This window comes from Sturnus vulgaris, chromosome 7, assembly GCF_052056855.1.
Source record: "Sturnus vulgaris isolate bStuVul1 chromosome 7, bStuVul1.hap1, whole genome shotgun sequence".
NCBI lineage: Eukaryota > Metazoa > Chordata > Aves > Passeriformes > Sturnidae > Sturnus > Sturnus vulgaris.
Genome location: NC_142249.1, coordinates 21,965,972 through 21,981,050, shown reverse-complemented (window position 1 = coordinate 21,981,050; position 15,079 = coordinate 21,965,972). Strand labels below are relative to the sequence as shown.

The window sequence follows — 15,079 nt, the reverse complement described above, 5'->3', positions numbered from 1 at the left end:
GGGCGCGGGCGGCGGGCAGGGCGCCGGTGCCGCGGCTATCGCGAGAGGGCGGCGCCGCGGGGCGGGGAGCGAGGGCGGCGGAGGGATCGCGGATCTGGAACCCGGCGCGGCCGTAACGGCCCCTCGGTGTCCCGTCATGGCGGGGGCCGGCGCCAGCAGCAGGGACAAGTGGGAGACGGCGGCGCAGCTGAAGGCGGCGCTGGGCGGCGAGAGCGGTGCGGCGGCGGCGGCGGCGGCGGAGCTGCGGGCGCTGCTGGAGCGGGTGCTGGCCCCGGCGGCGGGCCCGGGCGGCGGCGAGGCGGCGGGCGAGGCGCTGGAGTGGTGCCGCTGCCTGCTCTCGGGCGGGGAGCCCTGGGACAGCTTCGTGCAAGCCGTGCGGGCCTACGACCCGGCCACGCTATGCGGCCTGGTTTGGACCGCCAACTTCGTGGCCTACCGGTGCCGGACGTGCGGGATCTCGCCTTGCATGAGCCTGTGCGCCGAGTGCTTCCACCAGGGCGAGCACGCCGGGCACGACTACAACATGTTCCGGAGCCAGGCGGGGGGAGCCTGCGACTGCGGCGACAGCAACGTCATGCGGGAGGCCGGGTGAGCGCGGGGCGGCCGCGGCGGGGCGGGCGGGCACCTGCCGGCGGGGGCGGCCCCGCGGGCGGCGGAGCTGTGCTCGGGCCGTGCCGGCAGCTCGGCCCCGGCCCGCAGCCGCCCTGAGGAAGGGTAGTGAGGGAGGCCCCTGCCGCCTCCGGGGCCGCCTCCCTCCATCCCTGGCTGCGGCTCGGACCATGGGCTGGGCGAGGAGTCTGCCGGGGTTCGGCAAGGTGGCTTTGTTGGTGTGTGTGTGTGTGCGCCTTTTTTTTTAGGACGCTCGTGCGAATCTTGTTGCCTTTGCACCGGGTGCCAGCCTTCAGGGAAGTTGATAAGGCAGAGTGCACGGGAGGCAGTACCTGTCACTTCCAGCTAGCAGCCTTGGCCTAACACAGCTAGCCGTGAAGTCAAAATACTTTGGGACAGCATGTGAGCAGATAAGCCAAAGTGAACAGATTGAATAAGAGGGAGCCAATTTTTTGTGATTTCCCAGCCTGCAGTTCAATTTGCCACCTTAGCTTTAAATCAAGGAAAGTGGTAATGCTTGGATGAATACAGCAGGGCAGGGTTTTGTGGAAGTCAGAGATCTTTTGTATTCTGACCTACTGGAGGCAGGACTGAAGTGCCTGGTCAGAAGAAGAGGAATTGGGTACTTCATTAAACCCTCCTTTGTTCTCATATGTACTCAATGGTGAAAGGAAAGATCAGTCAACCAGTTACTGGATGAAGGTGATACCTAGCCAGTAAACTTAAAATTTTACAACTGAGTATCTCTTGGATCTCCTTGTGTTCCTGTTTGATTCACTAGCTAGCTAAAGGCTTCACTAGATGACAGTTTGGAGTGCTTGAATGAGGATTCTCTTCTGACAAGCCTTCTGGAATAGTCTTTGCTGTCTTAGTCTGGATGAGATGGTATGATGTTGAATTCTAAGTTGTGGCATACCTAGCAGAAAACACTAGGAACGTAGAGATATTTTAAAACATTTTCCTTGGTTCTCTTCTTGTTTTTGCAAATTTACAGTCTATAATTCTGTATCATTCGCTCAGCACCTTAAGATTCCTTCTCTTTTTGCACTCCTACTTAGAGATTTCATTAATTATGCTTTTTCTGTTTCTTGAGTGTTGTTGCCTTGACTATTCTTTGCGTTTCTAATCACCATTCTCCTGCTGCAGACCTTGAGATGGCTTCAGTTTTTGTTTCTCACCTTTTCTCACCTTTTCTTTCCCTTGCTATCTGCCTTCATTATTTATTCATTCTGTTTTGGTGGACTCTTCCTACTGATAGACTTCCTCCAATGGCGGAATTTTTTCACTCCTTTTGTTTTCAGTTTTTCTTCAGTGGTTTCAAATTGCTACTGCTGAAGTGATTCTTTCTTTATCGGTTTTTCAACTTGTGGTGATTCTGTTTTCCTCAGCATTACTGAAGTGTTTCCCTTGATCTTGCGAAGTAGGAAAAAAAATTAATACTACTTCTTCCACTGTGCTTTGTGGAATAGACTTAGAGCTCCTCTTAGTGGCAGGATTTTAACAGAGCACACACAGATTGAACTACTTTAGGGTGAATATTAAAATGACTTGTGATGCTGCTCTCATCCCAGACTATATGGCTTTCACAGTTGTCTTTTCTTATTTTAAACAGTTTTCTTCTTGAGGAAAGCTGGTCTAATAAAGAAGAAATAAAAAATGCTGTTAAATTTGCGATTGCAAATTGCAAATGCAAGATCTAGCAGATGCAGACCCCAAGGGAGTAACAATCTTCTTATTTCTGTGTACCCTACTTATTACTTTTAATGGTAGAATTTGAGAGGAAGTTGTCTTGTTTGTGAGGTAGGTCCCTTCAGGAGTTTTGGTCACTAAAGATAAAGAATTGCATAATATTTTTTCAGAAACAACATGTGGTGTTGAGCAGTAGATTTTCCAGTCCTCTTGGATGTATAAGGAGGACAATACATGACAGCATATGGGGTGTCTGCGTTTAAAATAAGGTCACTTCTGCTTATGTAGATAAGAACTGATGTCATGCCGTTGCAATTAAGTGAACTAGAAACTTTGTTTGCTGTGCAAGACAAAGTAAATTAAGCTTAAACCAGTGTAAAAACATTAATGTGTGCAAGCACACAGAGTTTTGCCTATTGACTTGAATTGCTACAATGCGGCATGTTTAGATAGTGTTTAACTTTGTGTATGTAAATCAACTGCACAATTACGAAGGTCATGCTTTCCATGTCAAAGTTAGGAGGCCTTCATGGTGGACTTAGGAAACTGGAGTGTGCCTAGCCTGATATAACCTTGGCCACTACAGCCGAGGCTTCTATTAATAGCAAGGGAATCAAATGTGGAGCCTACTTACAAACTTCATCTACCATCTGTCTGCTCAGTTCAAATTTTGTGTAGATACTGTATATGAATATTATAGTAACATTCATTTGTTTCTGTTCTTGCTATCTGGTCTGCATATTCATGTTATTTATTTGATGCAGCTCAAAAAGTACTTCTCATTAAGTCTTAGTTAACTGATCTGCTATAAAGGAAATCTCTCCAGTTTAGAATCTGGAATATCTTTTAATTGCCTTTAGGATGGCTAATGTAAATCTGGAAATGGTTTGCCCTAGAGTATGAGGTTGGGTGTGTGTTAATCTTGTAGTACTAATTTAATACATAATTTGATTTATAAGCGTACTTGAGTGTCAGTTTTTTATTTCTGGTGCCCTTATAAAAAGAAGCTGCAATATAGCATAATATATGGATACTGATTTGACTTAGGTACCTTGATTTGCTTTAGGTATCTTGTGAAATTCTGATTTGTTTTAGAAAAATCAGATTGCCACATTTTTGAACATTTTGATTTCCATACAGATTTCAGTGGTTTTGATGTGTAAGTTAATTGCAGTTGGTCTGATATATCAGCAAGTAATGTAGACTTTAGAAATTAATCAAGTTTGTAAATGTAGCTGCTTGTGAAGGTATCAGAAATTCTACCTGTGGCAAGGTTGAATAGATTATTTTAAAATCCACTGATATGTCAGGGGGTGGAAATAGTTTGTAATTGTCTCCCATATGGTGTCTAGCTATTTGCAAATGAAATTTAGCAAGTCCTTCAGAAGTAATTAATATGTTCTGAAGAATGTTCTGAAGAAGCAAAAATCTTCAGTGCTAAAGCATTTTGAGTAGACATATGCTTATAGTTCAAATGAGTTAATCTGTTGCATTAGAGAGACTCAATGCAGTTGGACAGGGGAAAACTCAGACTGGAGTATTTTTTGGTTGGTAGATGGTCTTGTATTCTAATGAAACTGATAGTTTATGAAATAAGCTTGAAGAAAGCAATATGCCATATGGTTACTATAAGAGTATAACTAGTCAATAATCTGTTACTGCTGAGTACCATCTTGTTTCTATGGCTGTCTTGTTCTGATTCCCCTCTAAGTCTGTAGACAATAACCTGATATACCAGAGAGCCTCAACACTTTTGCTGTTGCTTGCTGCTGTGTCCTGTTTCAGAGTCTGCTGACTTAGTTAAATTAATCATGTGAGAAGCAGATGTTTTAGTTCTGCATTACAGTACTACACGAATAATACCTCCATCAAGGGTTGCATATCCTGAAAGGTAAAAAGCCAGGTTAAGAATTTCGTTTAATAGGCTTTTGCAGTGATGATTTTTTTGTGTATTCCTTGGTAGTTATGGCAACCAATGGCTCCATTGACACAGTGTTGCCTTCTCTTATGACTTACATCAAAGGGACTCGTGTGTTCTCCATTTCCACTGGCAACAGTGGGCTGTTTCTTTATTGAGTAAAAAATCGTGTAGTCATAAGAAAAGTGACTCTCACGGATTGGTGGTAATGCTGTGTGTTCAAAAGCACCTTCAGATACCTAGCTCTAAACTTCCTGCAGTTCAGTCTCTACTGATCCCTGCTTATCTTTCCCTTTATCTCTGTGTCTTAAAGTGTGAGTCAGCGTAGGTTTCGTAGAGATCCTGTATGAGCTGCACAGTAGATCAGACTTCTGTTTTCTTTTTTTTTCATCATTACGTCTCTTGGAGACAAATGTATCTATTGAGTCTACTGTGATCCCCTTATGAAAAGGTTGGATAATTCTCTTTGCCTCCTCTTGATGGCAAGTATGAGAAGTATATTCTTAGTTTTTAAACTGCTTGGTTTTTTCTGCTTTAATTTATTTAGAAATGGCCCTGATTTTTTCAGTGTTTTAAAATGTTTGCACTCAGTAAGGATTATTGAATGCTTTTGTTAAATTTTGGATGGTAGATACCTAATTTTGATGACCTTTGCTATTCTGTCCCCATAAAATGATATCCTTCCTTTTATTCCTTCTCAGAGATACTTCAGAGATTGGGATCTATGGAGGATTATATTCTATTTCTTTTACATTCTCTAGCTAAGTAAGAGTAAAGGAACTTTTTCATATTCGAGACTTGTGAAAATTTTAACAAACAGAATGACCATAGAAAAGGAAGGTTGCTCTTGAGAAAGCTAATATTACTAGTTATCTTTGAATGCATTCAGTGCATTTTTATCAGGAAAGGTCTCTTTTACCATCTTGGGTTGTAGCACTGGCATCCCCTTAAGATCAAAAAAGTCAGATGTGCTTGTGGCTGCATTTTGGGACATACAGGCAACTTTATTTTACTGGCATAAAGTGGATTACATGGTTATTTTATGGAGTGTCTTGCAACAGCAAATCACCTGCTTAGCATGTATAAGAAGCATACATATGCTTCATATATATGAAGCAGAATGTTGCTGCTTTAAGGTTGTCCCTTCCAGTGTGATTCTGTCAATTGTCTTGTTTAACAATTACCAAGTTTTCAGTTCTCCAGGACCTAGGCTAGGTTTGGTAATTCAGCCTCAAAGAGATAAGGGTGCTCTTTTGGAACTTTCTTCAAGAAGTTGGTGAAACAGGTGCTTTATCAACAGGCTGAGAGCCAACAAGTAGCCAACTTTAGTCTGAGTTTTATGAAACCACATAGAAATGCCTGTGTGTTCAGGATCGTTGAGCTAGTACAAAAGGTGTTTTGTAGGGTCTCTGTCAACTTCATGCAGCTTTTCTCCTTCTGAAGTCCTTTGAGCTACCAAGGAGGGACTGAAGAGAAGTCTGAGCTGTAGTTGCTGTTAGCTTAGTATGAGAGTTTGGATAAATCCATGGTCATGTATGATGGATGTAACTCTTCAGAACAAAACCTCCACCATGTTCATCCACATAGAAAGTACAGGAATTCATACTGGGATTCACAGGGACCACAGAATTTGAAGTTACCATGCATTTATAAATAATTGATTTCCTCTGTCCTCCTTCATGCCTCCCCTACCCATAAATCTCAAGATACTGTATTGCTTCTTAGGATTCCACAGTAACACTGAGTATTTTACATGGAGCTTCATGTTAGGCCTTATCCTTGGAAAGCAAAAGACATTGCAAATCAACATGTTGATTAAGTCTGTCGTGTCATACAGTCAGCTCTCAAACCTGCCTGACTTGATTTCTTTTAAGCACGTCTGTAATTAGGACTACATCAACCTCTAAATTAGATGTTGAGATGTATTCCAAGTGGTTAACAGGCAAGTGCTAGTTTTGTATTACTGCCTTTAGAGCTATGACCTGACTAGATCTAGCATTGTTACTTTATACATGCCTCTGGAATAATGTATAGTTGTTTCAAAGTCATCAGTAAGATGTTGAAACATATCTATATACATCGCTATAAATATTTAGAAGCCTGAACTATTGCTGTGTTAGTTACTGAACAAACTTAAATTATGGTTTTACCCCAAAGGTTTGCTGATAGGACCAGTCTGATTTGAAGAACACAGCAGTAGGCTGAGCAGGCTGAGCTCACAAGATATGACTGCTATATATCTTGCCTTGCCGGAAATTTGGCTCATTTATTGTATCACTTGTCTATTGCTTTTTAATTTGTCTTGGTATATATTCAGTTTAAGAGGAGCTGTGTTTTAGATCTCTCTAACAATCTTGTTTAGATTTAGGCTAACCAGTGGTGATTTTCAGTTCCTTTACTTTGATCCCACCAAATTCTAAAGCTGCTTTTATACCTTTTATGGACCTATCATCTGCCCAGGATTCTAAGTTCCTTGTGTTAGGGTGGAGTGTTATTTGTCAGGTATATATCTGATCTACGTGGAGTTGTCAGTGGATCTGTTGGCAGAAGAACAAATGTGATTTTGGGAGTATGTTTAGGGAATACATTCCTAAAGAACTATTGTTTCTTAGATCTTTCTTACTGGCCATATAAGTTGATTCAGATTTCAGGCCATACTTCCTTATCATTTGTACCGTATCAAGAATTTTATATTTTTAAAAAAATCACAGAATAGTTTCTGACAGCTGCAGGGTAATTTTAAATTATAGCATCTTAGGTGCCTGCCTCTGTAGAGGGTTCTGGTACTAAGCTTTGAAAACAATGAATTTTCTTTGCATTGAATTAGTAGAAATACCCAAATGGCTATTGCAGTAACAAGGGCTAAATGAACTCCTGCCTTCTTCAGGATGCGTCTCTTTGGTTCTGCACAGTGCCTGCACTGATAATAGCTCTGGCATGAAACACATAAATACTTTCTAAGAAAACTGCAAATTACTTATATATGCACCTTGCTTGTTGGAGGCCTGGCCAAAGCTTAAGTTGATACCCATTATCAAAATTCACATATCTTACTCAAATCCTGAAGGAATGAAGGTTGTTTTTGCATCTGTCTAGCACTGTGTAGTTGCTTAGAACTTTGTCATATGAAGTATTTGGGTCAAAATAATACATGCTGTGTATTTGACCTGTTTAACTTCTCTTGGGAGAATTTTATTAGCCAGAAAATGCTTTTGTTAATTCTCTTTTGAAAACTTGATTTTTATTTTTCAAGTAGATGTACTGTCCATGTACTTCAGGGTAAATAACTGATATGACTCCAAAAGCAACTGGTCAAGGAGACTGGGCATGAACTTTTAATGGTTTGGGAAGATTGAGGGCCAGGCAGACGTGGCTCTGATGAGGGCTCAAGACAGGTATTTTATTTGCTGATCTGATTGTCTTTTAGGTCTATTTCTGAAGTCTGCTGGTAATTCTGCTTCTGAGTGCTGTGTAAGACTAAGAACTCTGCAAAATTAAAACCTAAATATAATTAAGCCTCCAGAATTAGAATAGACATTATATCTTAATTCCTCTATCATAGTTGAAGGGGGAAAAAAAGACGATACCTTTAGACTCCATTCTGTGAAAGAATTTTGAATGTAAATATTTTTCTTGTGTGCTTTTTCATGTAAACCTTGATAAGGATTGCTTTTTAGAGTTGAGTTTGAAGTCAATGCCTTCTTCAATACAGTGAAATACTAAATTTAGCTGGTCCTTTAAGAAGTAAGTTTCTTTTTTCAACTGAAAAGGCTGCAATTCCTATTGAAGACTGTATTCATACATGTAAATAGATGAATTAAGATAATTTAAAACAATCTTAATATTTCCATTAATAGCAAAAGTGAAGCCTTTTTTAATTTGTAAGATCTTCACTTTACAATCACTGTGATGTTTGCAAAAGCTGCACCAAAGAGACTGAGTATTACACTTGTAAGCTATCTAGCTGTGTGTCTGATATTGTACAAATATATTTCAAATTATGTGTAGATTGAGGTTTTTCAATCAAACTAGGTAAAAGTAAGTTGTACTTAGATGGAATTACAGTGCAGTAATTTTAATCCAGAGCATTCACCTTTTCTCTAAAGAGTATTTTTGCAGCAGCAGATTGTGTTATTCTCTGGAGTTGTTCTCTTGGCTATCAAAATGCTCAAATTCAGCATCTTTGTTCTTCCTTTCAAACACAGCTCAGCTCCAGCACTCCCAAGTCCATTCTTTCTCATTCTTATTCAATTTTTCTTTAGAAAAGGTCCTATGATTGAAACTGCCAATCTACTGTTTCTGATTGATAATGGGTACTTGTATACTAATGAAAATCATGGTAGTTTTGTCTACTATGCAGGATGTTTATGTCTGAGGGCTAACAGAGAATTCTAGAAATGTTGGGCAGAGCAGCTTTGTCGGCCCTTCCTTTGAACTGGTGTGCTTCACTTAATACAGCACTGAGCACCAAGAGAGCCTCTCGTGAGTCATTGCCTCTCTTCCTGCTGTTCTGCAAGGATTGGAATAACTTCTTAGTGTCCAGTCTCTGATTTCTAGCCTCTTAACCTGGCCAGTCAGCTTTGTCATGAAAGCTTAAAGCCTGAAAAAATGTCCTTTAAAGGTGGGGATTTTTTTTTTCCTTGAGAAGCCACTAGTTATTCTGCTGTCTTCTACTATTCACTCTGTTGTCTCTACTTTGGACATTTTCTAGTTGGAAGAGTTAGATTGACTTCTTTTCAATTGGCTTTGCCCCTAATAGCAGAAATGCAAGTATTCCGTTTTGCCTGTGAGCTCTGTAGGTCGCAGTTTTCACAAAGAGCAGAAGAGTGCTCATTCCTTGGGTCTTGAAGCCAGTACCACATTGATTCACTTTTGGAAGCCTCTTTTGCAGATGAAAGGAATTTAACTAATGAAATGTAGTTATTAGTGTGGGGGAAACATGCTAAACTTAATTTTAATAGGAACAGTAGGTTTATTTCTCTGCATTTCTTCAGTTATTTGTATTTGTTATTGTTAGGGACAGTGGGTTTACGTACAGCAACCCTGTAATATATCAAAGCCCTTTTTCATCCAGATCATTTTCTAATTATGATTATGCAAGTTTTATTTTGTTATGAATTAAGATTTGGTTTGATATTTGAACTGCAGAAGCAGGAAAAAGCATTTAAACATTCTACTAGTGCTTAAGAAACTATGAAACCGGTTTGTAAGAACTCAGAAACAATTGTAGCACTCAAAAAGTACTTTGTATCTTGCATCTATTTTGTAGATCAGAGTATGTAAGAATAGGATTTGTGTGTTAGTTTTGCAGTGGAGGCAGAATACATGCTTTTTTAAAAACTTGTGTTGAATACATATTTATAAAACTTCATTTGAATACTTTATGAAACATTACATAATCAGTCATGAGTTATACAGTATGAATATATATGTGCATATGAAATGTATATTGTGTTTTAAATAAGAGCTCAGTTTAGATATGACTTACTGAATTGAAGAATCAAGTAGAGCTTTACTTTCTTTGCTTAAGAATTGATTTCCAGCAGTTTTTGTTTAGATTCTGCTTGGGTCCCAGATCCTTATCCCTAAAAGCTTCTGTCAGAGTCAGGTACTCTGCTGTAGTACTGTTAAGAATATTAAATTGGGATTCTTTCTTTTGTCAGTCTTATGATCCAGTTTAAAAAACAAATGACTTTTAAACACGGGGAGGCAGGGGATAAAATAGTGAGAGAAAAGTGGGGGTATAAATAGTCCATCTGTGTATATGTGAACTTATGTCAAGTTTCTGGAATGCAACTGGAACTTGAGACACTGTGGGGTGTAGTGGATGAAGGACTGATCAAATGTTCAAAAGCTGTAAAGGTGTGGTCTGGCTGCTACTGAAAGCATTTATCAGCTGCTGTGATAACTGTGGAAAAAACTCTCCTTTGAAGTGATGCAATTGCCTCCACAGTGTGCGGGTTGGCCAGGATGGCATTTTCCTGCATGTCTTTGTTTGGAGTTTTGGTTGATTTTGTTCTCTGTATCTTGCTCCCTGTCAGGTTAATAAGGAAAGGGATGATGGCAAAATGATTTAGGGATTTCAGTGTGATTTCCAAGGAGAGTGGTCTGTGAGTTTTGGTGGATTTAAACTGGCCCAGTGACATTTTTTATATATTCTTCTAAGTAAATGACTTCTGCTGGCTTGGCTTCTGAGCTGGTTTAACATAGGATCAATCAAGTACTAGAACAAATAAGAGAAGACAGAGTTGTGGCAGGACTGATCTAGTTCGACTAGGCTGTGAAACTGTAGACTAAAGAGAAGGAGTTATTTTACCTGAAGCTGCTTCTAAAATGCATTTTGGAAATTCACAGTAGAATTATTAAAAATGGAAAAGTAGGAAAGAGTGGAGTGAATCTGGAAAGTTATTCAGAAGATATTAATGCTGCTTATGTTTATAGCATGGTATTGGTTACTCATGTAGATGTCAGCAATGTTCTGCATTTCACAGATAAGATACTAATGCAGCATAAGAAATGCCAGCATTTTATTTGAAGTAATGTGGACAAGATTCTTTGTTAAACCTAAGTTTTTATTTAATTTCAAGTACTGTTTATTCTCTCCTTTTGCTAAAATCAGCCTTATCTTCTTGTGAAAAAGTGATTTCAAAGGTAGAACAATAGAAAATCAAAACCAGAATATAGTTTTGAATCGGAGAAAAGAATAAGGAAAAAAGTTTGTCTTTTATCTTCATGTGGACCTTAGAATTTCCATGCTAGATCTTCAGTTACAAAGGGCTTGAATATTTCTGTTTATTGAGTTGATATTCTCACTGATATACTCATTCTTAAATCTCATTCTATTACGGTAGTAAAAATACTTGAGAATTATATAGTACAAGAAATATGAACTTCTAAAAGGTTGGATAAGAACTACAGGCTTGTTGGAAGAAGTATTTTACAATATTGAAATCAAATTTAAAAGCTTAGATCAAGGTGATCTGTCAGTTACCTAATCAGTCTTCCTCTCTGTCTTTATTTTTGAGCTTCTTCAAAAAATATATATTTCATATCTGGATTATATCCACCTTTCATTGCCCCTCATTAGAGATTTCTACCTGCTGCAAAGGGTGGATTTCTGGGGCTTGATGGTACCAGGAGACATCTGGGCAGAGCTCCTTCTGTTGCCTATTAAAGCCTGTTTTGATAGCCTCAGAAGCATTTTGAAACACACATTTCTGTAGATGTACAGTTCTTTAGCTGATGCTGTGGTAAGGAAGTGCTTTCAGCAGCATATAAGGAACTGGTTATGGAATAGCTTTGGCTGCTGTTTGTCCAGTGACCACGTAACCCATTGAGGAGTTTGTCCAGGCATCTCTTTCATCCTGTATAAGAAATCTCAGCTTGTTTCTTCCTATACACAGTGTGGGGCTCAGTCTCTTCTTTAGTTAACACAGCTAACTCTGAAGACCTTCCAAGTAATTGTCTGGCATTTTCTAGAGGAATTAATATAACACTTAGAATAAGAATTTGAGTAATTCTGGACTGTACTACTTTAACACCGTAGCCTTTGAACCATAAATACAGGGTATGGTGTCTTTTGTAAATTACATTGGTGTTCCTACTTTAAGGTTTAGGGCCTGGTATCTAGAAATTGTTTCCTGTTTGAACCTGCTGTGGTTAATGCATGTGACAGTGAAAGAACTTTTCCTTACAGGGAATCAAATCTGGGTACTTTATTGATCTTCCAGGATCTGTGTTAATATTGCAATAATAGCACACTTTATAATTCAATAATGCTTTCTTGAGCCTCTCAAGAGACAACATATTCCTAACTTTCAAGTTCAGGATATGTGAAATTTGGGATCATTAATCCATGACCCTGAGATTAGCACAGTTGGTTAGAGCACAGTGTTAGTAATGCCAGGGTCATGAGTTCGGTCCCTGTGGGCACCGTTCACTTCAGAGTTGCATTCGATGATCCTTGTGGGTCCCTCCTAACTCTGATTCTGTCCTGCTGGATTCAGAACTGGCATGTTGACACAGACTTCATGGGGAGCAGAGCTTATTTTCTGTGGAAGGAAGCCTTGTGATTAACAGAAGCTGGGATTCAAAATTACCTGTGTGTTTTGTTACAGTGGCTTCCTTAGCTTGCGATCATAACCAGTGAAAAGATCTTTGACAGAATGAAGAATACGTGGAGGGGGTGGTGGGCTGTACAAGATTTTAGAATGCACTATGTAGTAATTCCTTCCTTTTGTGTCTTCTAGATATTTATTTGCTTTTGATCCCTTCTTATAAGGAATTGGTGAAAGGGAAAGCAATTATTTAAAAAATATGAAATACCGTATTTTATCATAGATGAAGCCACGTTTGTGATTTATAGCAGTTCAGGTTTCTCTATGTGGAAAAGATAAAAGATAAAAGTGGATGACCAAAGAGAAGAAGTGAGTGACTTACAAGCCCCTTTGAATTCCCTGCAGTTGCAAATTGTACTGTTTATCTGTACTTGAACAAGGAGTATGGAATGACTTTTTATAGCTTCTGTGAATGTAGAATGTAAAGTAGAAGGCAAAAGTGAATACTATTTATTTGGACACTTATTAACAAGAGAGTTGTCAGCCATCACTGAGTTCTTTCCATCCCAGGGGTGTATTGGGTGTATATACAAACAGCAAATTGACTGGCTAATACTGTTCTTCTGTACCTTTTCATAATAAAAAGTCTCATTTCTAACTCGAAAAGGCAAAGCTCTTAATCTTTAATCTTGTGAATTTTTCTGAGTTGCTATTTTAATTGTTGGACTTCTATCCTCTTTTTTTAAATTTTTGCCTTTTTTTCTTGGTTTACCTACTTTCTCTGTGGCTTTCTTCTATTTCCTTCTTCTCTTGAAGATGATTCTTCAATGGTCCTCAAAGAGGAAAGGCTGAAGTTTTAGAAAGTAGCAGGCTGCTTCTGGAAACCATGGCATAAATTTGGAAAGCAGTTTTCGTAGTCAAACAGAGATGTATTTTTTTCTGAATTTTTGTGTTGAAAAATTATTAGTAAAATCTAGTGAATCTTTTCAGTAAAAGTTTATTCTTGTGTGATGTATTTTTAGACTATTCTTTGTTTAGTGTCGTTTTTAATGTGAGTAAATAACTTTTTTGATGTTGGTACATGTCCTTTCTAAAAATAGCTTGGGAGCTGAAAAGTATTCACTGGCTCTTGAGTCAGGCTCATGTTAAGTGAGTAGGAAATCATTCTGTCTGCTCTAATGGGATTTGGCTCAATGCCGTGTCACTGTGCATTAGCCAAGCCTCAGCTACTACCATGCAGGAATTTTCCAAAGAATAAATGTTTTCTTTTTAAACGAAAGAATTTTAAAAGGGTTTTATAACTCATAGCTACTGTACATTTGAAATACACACATCCTGTGAAGTCTTATGCCTTTTAAAGTAGTTTTTATTGTCAAAAGACGTTTTTAAAAGTCATTATTTGAATGAGGACTTAAAAATCAGTCCAACCTCTGATTATGTCACAGAAAGGAAAAGAAAGTCAGTGTTCTTCTAATTGTTCAATGGAAGATACTTCTGATATGTATGGGAAGAAGTTGAGATGTTAGATATGTGAACTTTGAGCAGCAGAAAAAAAATGGCAGCTTTATAATTCTCTGTCCTCAGAATCGGAATGGACTTGCACAGAGTAGCTGGAATTTCAGAACACCATTTCCATACCACCTCTAATGTAATAGCATATACTCTCTGAAAAATGGAAAAAGGAATGCTTTTCTTAGTATATGTTAGCACTGCTGAGCTGTGCTTGGCTAACATTTTTCTCATCTGTTTTATAGGTTTTGTAAAAGACACCGGATTAAATCAAATTCAAATGTTCCATGTGTTCCGAAAGACTTGTTGATGATGTCAGAATTAGTTCTTCCACAATTCATCTTTAGTCTGATTCAGCATTTAAGAGAGGGATATAATGAGCCTGGTATGTTTGGAATTTACATGCATCTAGCATATCTTACCATGTTGTTACCGCTTGCTTTGCCATCTATGAAGACACAGTACATGAATGCTATCCATAATTTATGTCATTGTATTTTGTACCTGTCTTCCTAAGAAAATTACAGCCTGATTTGATTTTGTTACCTGTTGGCATGCTTTAATATGTTTTAAGGGTTACCTTTCATTGTGCTGAACTCTTCCAGAAAATGAGATCAGGTATAGTTTGAATTGATATGTGTGAATTTTAGAGCATTGTGAATATGTAAATTATTTTCATTTGTAGTGGTTATAGCAGTTCTGCTTATCACAGTTTTGAGTGAATTTTATTATGTCTACACCAAAAGCTCTTCTTATGTGGTTTTCAGCTCTTGATCTGCCATCAGAGAAAGACCTTCATAAAATCCTCCAGGTTTTGGAGCCTCATGTTTCCTTCCTAGAAGACTTGACCAAAATGGGAGGTGCAATGAGATCAGTTCTTACCCAGGTTTTAACTAGCCAACAGTTCTACAAAGATCTTAGCTCTGGTATGTTTTTGTTATTTATAATAATTAGATTTTCAAACTATGAAGAATTAAGGTCGTGAGTTTTGTTATAACTTCATTTTCTGCATGTTTTTATTTGACATCTCAAAACACAGAAAAATCCCGTATTTTTGAGGCTATTATGTTAATAGGAGCATGAGCTTCAAGAGTGACTAGAAACATTTGTTATTAAGACCTATAAGAGCAAACATTGGATCTGTGTCCCAAATAAATGTATAAAGAAACATCTTTTCTGAAAAGTTTTTATAAGAAATCCATACTAGCTTAGTACTTCCAAACTAGTCATAACAAGGTTATTCAAAGTGGAATATGTCGAACTGATTTTGGGATCTGCTCTCACAGAGGTTACTGGA

The 15,079-nt window shown here is 38.7% G+C and overlaps 1 protein-coding gene across 4 annotated transcripts in view; it reads left to right on the top strand.

The window, feature by feature from the left end:
* The first annotated feature begins 121 nt into the window (after positions 1–121).
* UBR3 (ubiquitin protein ligase E3 component n-recognin 3) overlaps positions 122–15,079 on the top strand; it is a 103,512-nt gene continuing 88,554 nt past the window's right edge. For all 4 annotated transcript variants that reach the window (XM_088168050.1, XM_088168048.1, XM_088168047.1 and 1 more), the window contains exons 1-3: positions 122–588; positions 14,028–14,167; positions 14,550–14,708. In XM_088168050.1, coding sequence (XP_088024176.1) covers positions 137–588; positions 14,028–14,167; positions 14,550–14,708 — 751 coding nt within the window. In that variant the 5' untranslated portion in view covers positions 122–136. The remainder of the gene's footprint in view (positions 589–14,027; positions 14,168–14,549; positions 14,709–15,079) is intronic.